Below are 14,825 nucleotides of genomic sequence, written 5' to 3'. Positions count from 1 at the left end.
GCCCCCAGAGGGCAATAGAACAGCCTGCTGTTTTTTTATGCCAGAATAAACTGTAATGAAACTTTTTTTTGCTTTTTAGCTGCTAGGTACATGCAGGTCCCTGGGAAGACTGAATCAGAAATTCACCGCAGGTTGTAGGGCACCAATAGCCAGTATGGATTAAAAAAAATCAGAGCTTGTGTACACACACACACACACACACACACACACACGGACTTTTTTTTTTTCATTTGGGTTGCAATACTTTGTAGTATTTTGCTGAAACATACAATTTAACAAAAATTCTCATTTTAAGGTAAGTTCAAGGCTGAAGACAGGCTTATGGAACGGAGATTTTCAACTTATTAAATATTCAGTTATTAAGAGAGTGATATATATATGTGTGTATATATATAAAATCACAGGTTTATCATGTTCATGCACATATTTACATGTCTAAAAACAAAGTCTGATTGCTTTACTGCTAATATTTTAAACTCTATTTCAGATCAGGTAGAGCTGGAATGACTGGGAAGCTAATGTTTGTTCTGTAGTCATTGATTGCCTAGCAACGACATGTACTCACAGTTGTTTTATCACTTGTATCTTTAGGCCTTGAGTCATAGGTTTTATTGTTTTGTTTGTATTTACTAGTCCTGTTTCTGTACTAGCTATAGGCCCAAAAAGGACAGGTATTAAGCTCTTCCCCACTTCAGTTAGAATGTAAGTTACTACTTACACATATTAGTTGAGATTTAGTAAAACTGCTAAATCAAGCTGAGCTAACTTAATAGAGCCTTAATGATGATCAGTCTGAGAATAACCAAGAAAAGAAAAATAATTGCTGGTCATACTTTAAACAAAATCTCAGTGAACTGGGGAAGTATCTTGAGTCCCTAGATATTTTGACTAGCTGACATTCTTAGTTTTAGTTTAGTTATAGAGTGATCTCTTTAACTGAGTTAATTAGTTTTCATTTAAAAAGTCATTTGTAAATTTAAATATTTGTATAGCCAACTTTTTTGCTTTAAGTTCATAATCAGAGACAACTAAATATGTCAAAACAAAAAATCTAACATAATGTGTTTGAGAAAAGTCCATTTGAGTTTTATTTAAACAGTGTATCTCACCTAAATTAAACTAGATATAAACAGTAAGTTGAGATGCATTAAAGGTCTAAAGGTAAAAGGCATATATTTAAAACAATTATAAGATAGAAGGGAATATTTTTATTACCTCGGGGTGAGAAGAAATATCTTAAGCATGAACCCAAAATAAATATTGACCATAAGTGAAAAATTAATAGTTTGACCACGTCGAAATATAATGTCAGACCTGCTCAAGAAGACAGCAGTGAGGTAGGTGGGAGCAGAGCCCGGCTCTCACTGTGCCCAGCTGGAACACCTAGTCAATCTTTTGAGGAACAGAGTGAACAGCAAATGGAATCCCAGCTGATATGAAGTATGGAGGCCAAAAATTATAGAGGACACTGATAAACAGACGGTGAGGAGATTGTGTTGCAATGCTAAGGTCCCTGGGATCTGCGTAGGGACCTAGGCTGCTTTGCCTCCTCCCCCCTCCCCCACCAGGTGTCTTCTGCAGGATACTTGGAGGAGAGTTAAATCACCAGGTCCTTCCCCTACCAGAGCAGGGAGGGCAGCCTGGCAATAGGAGGGACCTGGATGCTTGAAGTAGTTGGGGGGAATAGAGACTAAGTGAGAGATACACAGAGGTGGTATATACCCATGGGGACTGTGGATGCTGGGTAGGTTGTTACCAGAGAAACTGGGGTGCCAGGCAATACCTGGAGAAGGGAGAAGAGTTGGGCCACATCAGACCTGATCTGGATAGTCTCCTGTCTAGTTAGAAAGTTGGGCTGTGTGAAAAGCTAGGTGCTTGTTAAGAACTACAGGCTTAAACAAGAGGCCTTTACTTAAAAAAAAAAAAAAAAAAAGCTCGCAGTCGATTTGTAAGGAACTCATGAATAGCAATAGGCTCACACAGCTTGCCAGGCAGCTGATTCCCACAGCTCATCCTAAGGCTGGTTTGAGCCTTTTGCCTTCACTGGACTCTGGCCCAGCCCTGAGCTGATTCACACTGGTTGTCCTGAGGCTCAGTGGAGCCACTTGGTTGGTGGTGGGCTCTGGCAATGGTGGGCTTGCAAAGAGCAAGGAGAAGGTGCACCACATGGACATCACACAACTTGGGGATTAAAGGCGCAGGCCTGGCACAGATGGACAGCAGGGTCCCGGCAGCTCTTGGAGGACCTGGACTGGAGGCTGAGCACGTGTGACTATTGCAGCCCAGACCTGGCACTCATCCTGGCAAAACTATAGGAAGAAAGAAAAGCTAACCCCAGCTCCCCTCCTCCTGTGGCATCCAGGAAGACCAGCAGAACTCACTCAGTGGGTTTAAAGTCAGAAGGAGGCTTATTTTTTGCTTTCCTTTCCTTTTTTGTTGTTTGTTTCTTTCTTTCCCCCAAGGAAGACAGTAAGACCTGGAGTTGTGAAAGGTCCAGAGACAGATCCAAGGAGGAAGCACAAGGCTAACCCCAACAACTGAGAAACTGAGACAAAATAATTTTGCTATCCCATAGAACTGGCATTTTATTGTTTATTATTATTATTATTATTTCATTATTTTTAGTTTTTTATTACTATTTTTATTTCTCTTCTTTCTGTTTAGTTTTCATCATTTTATTTCTCTGTTTAATTGCACTGACTTTTTTTTTAATTCTATCTCATCGTATTTTAATTTTCCTTCTTTCACTTCATTCGTGTTCCAATAATACACTTCTCTTGATCATGTACTTTCTATTTTTGTTATCCAAATCATATATTTCTTGTCATATTATTGTTGTTCCAGTACTACTGTAAATAATTGTTTTTCTGTAAAATTGTACATACTATGCAGCACCCCTCCCTGATCTTAGCCCGTCACTTTATTTCTGAGCTTTATTATTGTTGTGGTTAACTCTATTCTCTCTTTCTCTATGCCTACTTTCTATCATTACTCTGTGTATCTTATCATCTAACCTTGAATGAGAACTCTGTTTTCTGGATTCAGCTCACAGTCCTCAAACAGAAGTCTTATCTTTTTCACCTTTTATAAAATGTGGCTAGTTGGGTGAGATAGCATGGGTAATGCTATACTTATCCAAAGGATCTCCTATCTCTTCTCTACTTGTTGGTACTTTAAATTCCACAGAACACTTTCCTTCTCTTTTAATCCACTTTGCCTACCCCCTGCCACTGATCACATACAAGATTATGTGGGAGCTGTGAACATTAGTACACCCACTGGAGGAGAAAATCCACCAACAAAGTAACAACCAAAAGGTAAAAAACCAAGTACAATAAGAGAGCCTGCATAAACAGAAGGAAGGGCAAACCTAGAGCTTGCACACAAAGAGATCAAAGAGACCTCACCCTTGTACCTCACAGCATTCCTAACATAGAAGTTTACCCAACAAAGACAGCTAGTGAAGTAAAATATCATAAAGTGCAGAAACAAACAAAAAGCATCATAGAAAATGGGGAAAAAAGAACATGCCATCAAAAGGAATGGAAGACTCCCTACTAAAAAAGCTAAACAAAAAGATAACCAAACTATCACATATAGAATTCAAAACAATGCTTATAAAGATGCTCAAAAAACTCACAGACAACTACAAGGAACTGAGTGAGAACTACATCAGCATGAAAAGAAAATAGAAACTATAAACAAAAACCAGAAAAAAAAGAACAATAAAATTTCAGAAATAAAAAGTACACTAGAAATAACTATAAGTAGGCTGGATGAAGCAGAGGACTAATTAGTGAGCTGGAGAGAAATGCCCAGGCAGAGCAGCTGCATGAAAAAAGACCCCCCAAAATACAAAGACAGCTTAAGGGAACGCCAAGATAATGTGAAATGCAACACCATTCAAATCATGGGAATACCAAAAGGAGAAGAAAAAGAACAAGGGACAGAAAACCTGTTTGAAAAAATAATGACAGAAAACTTTCTAAAACTGGAGAGAGGAAAAAACATGCAATGTTAGGAAGCACATAGAGTCCCAATGAAGACAAATCCAAAGAGTCCACTACAAAATATATCAGATTTAAAATGCCAAGTACTAAAAATAAAGAGAGAATCTTAAAGGAAGCAAGAGAGAAATAAGAAGTAGTGTACAAAGGGACTTCATTAACGATAGCAGCTGATTTCTCAACAGAAACACTCCATCCAGGAGAAAATGGTAAGAGATATTCCAAGTAGTGAAAAACAAGGTGTGCAACCAAGATTACTCTACCTAGCAAGGCTCTAAATTAAATGGAAGGTGAAATACAAATTTTCCCAGACAAAAGAAGGCTAAAAGAATCTATTTCCACCAAACCAGCACTATAAGATTTACTAAAGGGACTACTATAAGCAGAGAAAGGAAAGAGTGAAAGAGAGAGTAACACAGGAACAAAGAGGGAGAAATGAACAAATACCTATAAACAAAACCTGAAATGTCAATGGATCAAATGATCCAATCAAAAGAAATACAACAACAATTAAAATAAATTACCCCCCCAAATACATAGAATAGCCAAATGGATAAGAAATCATGACCCATACATAAACTGCCTACAAGAGACTTACCTCAGAACAAAAGTCCTACACAGATTGAAAGTAAAGGGCTGAAAATAAATATTCCAAGCACATGGACAGGAAAAAAAAAAAGACTGGGGTAGCATTAGCAGACAAAATAGACTTCAAAACAAGGGCCATGAAAAGAGACCCAGAAGGACACTTCATAAGACTCAAGGGAAGAATCCATCAAGAAGACACAAACATTATAAACATATATGCATCCAACATAGGAACACTCAAATACATGAGAAAAATCTTGGAGGACTTCAACAAAGCTATGGACAACAACACTATTATAGAAGGGGATTTTTAACACCCTACTGTGAAAAATAGATCTTCCAAACAAAACGTCAACAAAGATATTGTGGCATTGAACAATGCCCTAAATCAAATGAACTTAATTGATATATATAGAGAGCCTTTCATCCCAGAGAAGTAAAATACAAATTCTTTTCAAATGCTATGGAACATTTTAAAAGATATACCACATGGTAGGACACAAAACAAGCCTCAACAAATTCAAGAAAATTGAAATCATATCAAGCATTTTCTCCAACTGCAAGGGCTTGAAACCAGAAACCAACCTCAAAGAAAAAACTCAAAAACATTCAAACTCATGGAGACTGAAAAGCATGGTATTAAACAATGAATGGGATAAGAATGAGATGAAGGAAGAAATCAAAAAGTGTCTGGAAACAAATGAAAATTAACTCACGTCAACCCCAAACTTATGGGACACAGCAAGGGCAGTGCTGAGAGGGAAGTGCATAGCAATAGAGGCCTACCTAAAAAAAGATAGAAACATTTCAAATAAACGACCTAATCCCACATCCACAAGAAATGGAGGAATACCAACACAGATAGCCTAGAGCTAGGAGAAGGAAGGAAATAACCAAGATCAGAGTAGAATTAAATGAAATAGAGATTAAAAGCACAATTTTAATGATCAATAAATCCAGGAGCCGGTTCTTGGAAAAGACAAATAAAATCAACAAGTCTTTAAGCAGACTCATCCAGAAAAAAAGAGAGAGGACCCAAATAAACACAATCAGAAATAAAACAGGTTACAACTGATGCTACCGAAATACAAAGGATTGTAAGAAATTACTGTGAAGAAGTATGCCAAGAAATTTGAAAACCCAGGTGAAATGGACATATTTCTAGAAAAATATAATCTTCCAAAACTCAGTGAAGAAGAAGCAGAAACCCCAAACAGACCAATACCAGCTGACAAAATGAAAGGAGTAATGAAAAAGCTCCTGGCACACAAAAGCCCTGGTCTGGGCAGTTTCACAGGAGAATTTTACAAAATATTTAAGGAAGAGCTAACACCTATACTTTACAGACATTCCAAAAATTCCAAGAAGACAAAAGACTTCTAAATTCTTTTCATGAAGCCAGCATCATCTTCATCCCATATCCAGATAAAGACACAACGAAGAAAGAAAATTACAGGCCAGTATTGCTGATGAACATAGGTGCTAAAATCCTCAACAAAATACTGGCAAACCACATCCAGCCATACATTAAAAAGATCATACATCACAACCAAGTGGGATTCATCCCAAGGATGCAAGGATGGCTCAATATTCACAAATCAATAAACATAATACATCACATAAACAAAATGAAAGACAAAAACATGTTCATATCAATAGATGAGAAAAAGCATTTGATAAGGTACAGCAGCCAATTACGATAAAAACACTCAGTAAAGTGGGAGTAGAGGGAGCATTCCTCAACACAGTAAGGGCATATATGAGAGACCTACAGCCAACATCATACTCAATGGGCAAAAACTTAGAGCTCTCCCACTAAGGTCAGGAATGAGACAAAGTTGTCCACTTTCACCACTTCTACTCAACATAGTATTGGAAGTCCAAGTCATAGCAATCAGACAAGCAGAAGAAATAAAAGGCATCCACATTGGTAAGGAGGAAGCAAAACTGTCATTGTTTGCAGATTACATGAGAACATACATGGAAAATCCTATAGACTCCACCAAAAAAGTACTGGACCTAAAAAATTAATTTGGCAAAACAGCAGGATTTCACCAAAATACAAAGTCAGTATTTAGAAATCAAAGGCCTTTTTGTATATCAACAATGAAACATCAGAAACAGAAAACAGGAAAAAAATCCCATTTGATATAACAACAAGAAAAAATAAAGTATCTACATAGAAGACCATTCTGTGTGGCAAGGGCTCAGGTCCCATTCGAAAGGCCAGTGGAAAGGTAGGTCCCATACACAGGACCCACACCCACTGATAGGTTCTCCAGTGGGCAATGAGGCCTACATTGTACCTAGACTGCTTTGAGACTTGCTTTTTGCTAAAACTCCCTCATCCTAAATTGAGGCAGAAAACATTTACTGTATATCTTTAAGGTAACTTCCTAAAATGCATGCTAAACCTTTCAAGGGCAAGTATAACCAGTTTAACCACCTTTCCCTTTGTGTTTGCAAATATTCTTCTTCTGTGATGTGATTAGTGGCATCCTCTTCTTTGTTTTCTGTAAAAGATGACCACCTAAAGTGAATCTGTGCATAGTAAATGAGGACCATCTTGTAATGTGCCCAGAAATGCAATAAAAGCCTATCAAAGCAAGAATTGGGGCACTCTCCTCTTGAGATAGTGGCCAAGGCACTCCAGGAAGACAAAAAACCCAGTTAAAATATGAGCAAAAGACTTTAATAGACACTTCTCCAAGGAGAACATACAGAGGGCCCAGAGACATATGAAAATATGCTCAGTATCATTAGCCAACAGAGAGATGCAAATTAAAACTACAAGGAGATACCACTTCACACCTGTCAGAATGACCATCATAAGCAAATCAACAAACAATAAGTGTTGGAGAGGTTGTGGAGAAAAGGAAACCCTAGTGCGCTCTTGTTGGGAATGCAGACTGGTGTAGCCACTATGGAAAACAGTCAGGAATTTCCTCAGAAAACTGAAAATAGACCTGCCTTTTGATATGGAAATTTCACTGCTGGGATTATACCCTAAGAACTCTGAAACCCAAATACAAAAGAACCTATGCACCCCAGTGTTCATAGCAGTATAATTTACAATAGCCAAGTGCTGGAAGCTACCTAAGTGCCCATAAGCAAATGAATGGATCAAAAAACTGGTACATTTACAGAATGGAATCATACATAGCAGAAAGTAGGAGCTCCTACCCTTTGCAACAGCATGGATGGAACTGGAGAGCATTATGCTAAGTGCAATTACCCAGGTGGTGAAAGAAAAATACCATATGATCTCACCTTTAAGTGGAACCTAATCAACAAAACAAACCAGCAAGCAAAATATAACCAGAGACATTGATATTAAGAACAAAATGACAGTAGTCAGAGGGGAAATGGGAGGGGATAATTGGGGGGAAAGGGTGAAGGGTTTATAGAAACAACTATAAAGGAACTATGGACAAAAGCAAGAGGGGGATGGAATCAGGGTAGGGAGATGGGGATGGCTGTGGTGGGGGGGTACTAGAAAAGAAAAAAAAAAGAAAGACACCTGAAATGTTCAAGCTAAATCTTATCCTTTTTCTATTTTAGCAGGGAGGCAGAAAATGTCCTACTTCATTCCCATAGATATTGTTTATAGGTAAAAATCCGTTGAAGAGTGTGTGTGGTGTCTATCTTTCCTTTTTAAAAAAGATTTTATTTATTTTTAGAGACAGGGAAAGGAAGGAGAGAGGAAGAGAAACAGCAACACGTGGTTGCCTCTTGCACACCCCCTCCTAGGGTCCTAGCCCACAACCCACAGCTGGGAATTGAACTGGTGACCCTTTGGTTCACAGCCTGCACTCAATCCACTGAGCTACACCAGCCAGTGCAATCTTTATTTGTTTGTCTATTAAATATGTACAAGTCTTTAAAAAATATAATGTCAAAATATATCACAAATTGGAATAACAAAATACTGCCTAAGAAGGGACTTTTATACAGTAGTCAAAGCATTAATATCCAGAAAATATGTACCCCAACAAATGAATTTTAAAAAAGACAAAACAAATTTTAGAAAAAGAGCATATTTTTATAAATATATAGAGCATATTTTTGGGGCAGTCACAGAGAAAATGGCCAATCAATACATGAAGAAGTGCTCTGTTCCTGATAATTATGGAAATGCAAATATGCAAGTTAAGAAAAAGTAACCCCACCATTCAATTCACTAGGTTGTCAAAATATTAAAAGTCTAACAATATCAATTATAAGTGAGAACGAGAGCACACAGATAGTCTCAATCATTACACTTGAGAAGGTAAGTTAGTGCACCTTGCTTACAGAGCAGACTTCCTCAATTGAAAGGTATAGAGAGTAAGTATTTTAGGCTTTGAGGGCCAAGAGACAATAGTTATGATATTATACAAGTAGTCAACCATTTGAAAATGCACAAACCAGTCTTAGTTCACAGGCTGTATAGATGAAGCCTATGGATCAGATTTGGTACATGCTTGCAGATCTGTGTTTCATTTGGGCAGTATTCAGTATTCTACTTTCTGGCATATATACTAGAATAACTTTCTTTTTTTAAATAAAAGATTTTATTTGTTCCTTTTTTAGACAGGGGGAAGGGAAGAGAAAGATAGGGAAAGAAACATCAATGCATGGTTACCTCTTATGCTCCCCACACCAGGGTCCTGGCCCCACAACTCAGGTATGTGTCCTGACTGGGAATTGAACCAGGAACCTTTGGGTTATAGACCAGCACCCAATCCACTGAGCCACACCAGCCAGGGCTATACTAGAGAAACTTTCATACCAGTGGACACAAAGTACAAATGTATTATAAAACATTATATACAACATTATAAAACAACCTAAATATTCACTGCAAACTGATAAACAAACATGGCATATTCAGTCATATTTCATTATTCATGACTATACATACCAAGTGAGTTTTATGTATATTAAGATAAAATGATTTCAAAAACAATATTTAGTGAAAAACTTAAAATTATGTAGAGCTTGATACTACTTATTCTGAAAATTGCTGCTCCTAATGATTTGCAAAGAGGGAAACATATGATCAAATTAACGTGGTCCCAGAATGGTGTATGGTTATTATGGCAGAGAACTGTGCTCACAAGTCATCTCCACCAGAGGTGGTCATCAGTGCACTGCAGCAGTGCTTCTCGAACTGAAAGTCAATGTTAATGTTAAAAATGAGTGATATAAAATGTTTCTAGATAATAACCTTAAATTAAAAACCCTAAATATTTTAAATGGATATATATATACACATATATGAGAAACTACTGTATTTCACTGATTTTAACATGCATATTTATTTTCATTTTAAAAGCTCTGAAATTGGATATAACTTATCTTCATTTTTAGTTTAGTTGTTTTTTGTTAATTTTACACAGAATAAGAGTCTTCTTATAGTTGATAGTATGTTAAATTTAGTGAAATATGATTTAAAACTGGAAGACAGATTCATACCAAATTTATTCGGTATGCATGGAGACAGTAATTATCTCCATTGTGTGGTGAAAAAAGAGGAAGGGAGAGAGAAACTTGTTCCAGGAAGAATCATAAATAATATTTTGAACTGATTAACAATACTTTATATCTATAAATTAAAAACATGTAAAGTAACATAAAAACATTTTAGCATATATTCACATACAACTTAAATGCATACACCTTACTTAAAGGAACTTACTTAAAGGAACTCAGTGTTAGTGATAGCTAATAAGCTATCTGCTTGCTATGATCATCTGCTTGTTTCATGGCTAAAATCTCCCTTAAAATACAAACTCGAGTTACTTGGCAATGGCAAAGTTGGGCACTAGATGTGGGGCATTATTATTTCAGATATAAGATGACAGAAAGCAGGAAAGTTTGATTCTTCCAAGTTACACACATAGTGTCAAACAGAACCTGTATCTAAATTTTGAACTCCAACTCCATATTCTTGTACTCTACCATATTTACTAGACCTCCTTCATTGACTTTTCAATTCTCAATTGCTTTACGGATTTGAAAAATATTATGAGTAAAAGAACAAAAATTACCTTTTTTGTTTTAACTAAAAATTTTGAAAATAACAATAAAGTCATAATAAGTATTTTGAACAGAAAGTTAAATCAGTGGAATGAAGAAATGGAGTTAGAAATGAGTTTGCAAGCTGTGTTCAGTGGATTCCTAAAGGCTCAGGTGAATCTCAGAAATCCTTGGAAGTGCTCTACTGTTCCATAATCATTGCCACATTTTTGACCCAATAAGGAAAATTTAGACTACGCAAGAAGCCTGTGTACCAGATTTAATATAGTATTCTGTTATATTAGCAATTCCTGTAGTTCACTTGAAAAACATTTGCTTTGCTAAATAGTTTTCTGGCTAGATAGTTTTTCTTTCTGCTTTTATAATGTGTGAGTCTCTGACTTAAGGATCAAATCTATATCTGCATGTAAAAAATCTACAGTGAGGTTAGCAAACAAGTATATTGTTTTAATAGAAAAACAATTACATAGATCATTCCCATACATCCATTATTTCAATCATATCTATCCTGCACTTAACTAATGATCAATACTCTCTAAGCTATTTCATATCTGTTTAAAGGAATGTATACAGATAGTAGGTGCTTAATGAACATCAGTTGAATTCATGAATGAGTGAGTAAATGATGGATGAATAAATGAATGACAGATACAGACTTAAAGGTCCTGGAAAGGAGTATGCAAAGACCTCAGGATCAAGTGTCCTGTGAACTCTAGCATAGTCAGATTTGCTTCTGGAAGCCAGGCCTTCATTACCACTACTCAATGTTCCTTCCCTTTGTGAATATTTTAAAAGTTACCATATAAAGAATGACAAAATTATTTCTTTGTGGTTCTCCTGTTTGAACCCAAGACTTTAAACCACATAACAATGCATCTCCCATATACTTTGTGAACATGTCTGAGTTTTGAAAACCTTTACTTATAGCAAATGCAACCTCTAATATAATATCTAGTTTTTCAAGTACTTGCTTGATTCATAGATATTTAAAATTAGAAGGGATTTTAGAGTTCATATGCAATTTGCTTTATTTTAGTAACTCTTTGGAAGAGGTCTGATCTGATGCAGATGTTTTCAGTGACCATAGTAAGTTTCCAAATCTAGAGAAGTAGCAATAAGTAGTAGCAAGATCATATGAGAACAGGCAGCCCTAGGGACGTTCTGACTCTAACGTTTACACTCTGTGGCATTGGGCACATTAGTTTAACTCCTCTAAGCCTCAGTTTCATCATCTGTAAAATGGCAATGTTACATACCTTGGTTATTCCAAATATTAGTAATAAAATTGTGAAATATTTTGCCTTTCAGTAGTAGTAGCAGTTGTTTTAATACCGTATGTTCCTAGTAAATGGGAACATTTTGGGTCTCTAACTTGGAGATTTTAACATAAGAGTAGAGCTTAAGTTTGCTTCTTAAACATGCACGAATTTATTACATAAAGATGTACATTTCACATTAGAAAGACCTGAAAGTTATATCCCTTACTCTGCCACAGGCCACATTTCATAACATTTTTTTGGAATTCAGTCTTTGTTTATTTTATTTTTTTTTCATATTTTTTATTTAGTTATTTTTCAAGTACAGGTTTTTGTCTATTTCTCCCATCCCAGTCCCCCCTGCCCCGTGCTCCCCACCTCCCTCCCATTTCCACCCCCCTTAGTTCTCGTCCCTGTGTCCTTCATATTTGTTTCTCCAAATCCCTCCCCTTTTCCCCCTTAAATTCCCTTCCCTATCCCCTCTGGTCACTGTCCCCTTGTTCTCTATTTCAGTGTCTTTGTTTTTTTTCTGCTTGCTTGTTTGTTTTGTTGTTTAGCTTCCTGTTAATAACATTTTTGTTTTTAATAAAAATACATTGAAGAGACAACTCTGTGTGACAGAATTTTTTTTCTTGGATTTGGTATTCAGTTTTTATTGTGCTTTTAAAATACTTACTGCTATGTGTTTATTTTTTCCTATCTCCTTCTTTCCATTACACATAGCACAAAAACACTGAGCTGATTTATATTTAACTGACTGTACCCTGAGGTCTTCAGTGTCTATCTTCAACTTAATGACAGCTGTGAAGAAGATGAAGTTGAAGAGAGTGTCTCTACAAGATTAATAATAATAATAATAATAATAATGTAGTTCTGGTTTCATTCTTAGATCATCTAGGGTGTGAATGATTAGAGACATTTAAATTGATATGTATATGTGAAATTTCTATTTTGTCTTGTTTGCCTTCATGCAAACACTTATACCTAAGGAGACAACTTCTTATTTACATCTGAAATCCCATTTCTTAAGTTCATTTATTCATAGAAATCAAATATAAAAGAGACCTCATCCAACCAGACTAATCTGCATTGGTTTTCTAGCGCTCATTCAGAGAGTCAAAGTAGGCCAAAAACCTGTTGATGCTCATCCCATTATAAACTCTAAGACATAAATGAAAGAAGTGCTAAACTCACCAGAGTGGCAAAAAGATGATAGAGAATGAAATAGATGGCAACCACAGGTGCCCACATGTGTCCCACAGCATTTAGAGTTTGGTCCATTACATCCACCCATCCTTCCTGGGTAAGAATCTGGAACATGGACATAAATGCCTACAGAGGAAAAGAGTCGACATATTACACATCAGCTTTAGGCTTGCATACAATTGAAAATTAGTATATGATGTTTGAAGACTTTGATCTCAATAGTATTGATCCTTATCTGATTACTTAGGAGAAGAACAGCTTTAATTCAACAGAGGGGAAATGGCCAAAAGCTATAGATCATAAAAGCCTAGCTAACTACTCAGTATGGAAAACTGAAATAATTGTCCTGAATTAAAATTGGCCTTGTTAGTGGTAAACACTGTTGAGAAAAATTAGAAAAAAAGTTAGGACCTTAGCTTATTTGCATTTCTTTTTTCTCCTCTAAGTAAGCTAGGTATTTAACATTTTCAACAGATTATTGCAGGGCTTTTTTTTTTTTGCCTGTTAAGCACTAGTTTTTACAATGAATTATACCTAATTGTCTAAAGGAATATGAGAATAACTTTTTACTTTTATAGTACTCATCTATCAAATTATTTGTTATATTAAAAACATGAGATTCTTTAAAAAAGAAATATTTCTAAATAATACTGCTATGCTGAGCAACTTAATAAAGACAAATACATTTTCATTTTTTTTTGAGAGCCAGAGTCAAGATGATGGATGAAGACAAGAATAAAAAATACAGAGCATTCCAACAAAAGTCAGTAAAACCATAATCATACTCTCTGCAAGATCTGTGGTTAGTTCCATTCTTGCATGTTTTTCTGATTAATTAAATGATTACTACTACATGTCTAATTCATCTACCCTGTAGACATTAGTAGATGATAAATGCTTCCTGATTAGAACTTATGATGACATCTGGGAAAGTTGACAACTGTAATCTACTGGCTCTTTAAAAATGTCTTTATAGGCCATAGTAGAATGAAGACTTAAATTGAATTCTTAGGTAGTGAGTCTCCAAGAAATAAAGTGCAGTATGATACAAAGATGAACTGATTCCAAGGTAAAAGCTCTGTTACATCGATTAGAATCCTAGAGCCAAAAGGACCTTAAGGATAATCTAATCTGACTCTTAACTTTTAAAGATAAGAAAAATGAGGCTTAAGGATGATATAGGTGATTAGCCCAAAGTTACTCTATTAATTTGTGTCACTGACAGAAGTATTACTTAGGTGTTTTGACTCCAAAGTAAGTACTTTTTCCAAGTATTGCTTCCTGTGTTCAGTGAAGTCTTGAATCTACTATTTCCCAGGCCTACTCACACAGTGAGCTCTTTCACCATAGTTTTCTTTAGTAGAGATAGTTAACTTTTTTAGGTGTTCAATGCCTAACATATAGTAGACCCTTTTGAACAAAGAAAAAAATGAATGAATCTTGAAGTAGGAGATACATTCTTATACTCACCCTTTGTCTATGTGCAAAACACTTCTTGAGTTACTTTTCCTGCAATCTCATTACCCTATGAAGTGTTTTGTTTATAAAAGTATTAACTAGGTTGCTATTGATACTTGAAATCAGGATCACCAAGAAAATAATACTTTCCTTGTCAGGTGCCTATGAGAATATTAGTTTTCACTCATCACAAAAATGCTTCAGGGAAATTTTCAGCATGTCATTTAAATCATATGTGTGCCAAAACTTATCATCAAGGACAAATTTTTTCCCTGTATTTTTTCTGTTG

General features: G+C 35.9%; 1 protein-coding gene across 2 annotated transcripts in view; it reads right to left on the bottom strand.

Annotated features, from left to right (window-relative positions):
* NALCN (sodium leak channel, non-selective) overlaps positions 1-14,825 on the bottom strand; it is a 416,515-nt gene that overhangs the window by 170,477 nt on the left and 231,213 nt on the right. For both annotated transcript variants that reach the window (XM_037142536.2, XM_053670341.1), the window contains exon 14: positions 13,067-13,204. In XM_037142536.2, the coding sequence (XP_036998431.2) occupies positions 13,067-13,204 (138 nt within the window). The remainder of the gene's footprint in view (positions 1-13,066; positions 13,205-14,825) is intronic.

Source organism: Artibeus jamaicensis, unplaced genomic scaffold, assembly GCF_021234435.1.
Source record: "Artibeus jamaicensis isolate MK-2021 breed Jamaican fruit bat unplaced genomic scaffold, CSHL_Jam_final contig_559, whole genome shotgun sequence".
Taxonomy (NCBI): Eukaryota; Metazoa; Chordata; class Mammalia; order Chiroptera; family Phyllostomidae; genus Artibeus; species Artibeus jamaicensis.
This window is presented reverse-complemented; position numbering and strand designations above follow the sequence as displayed.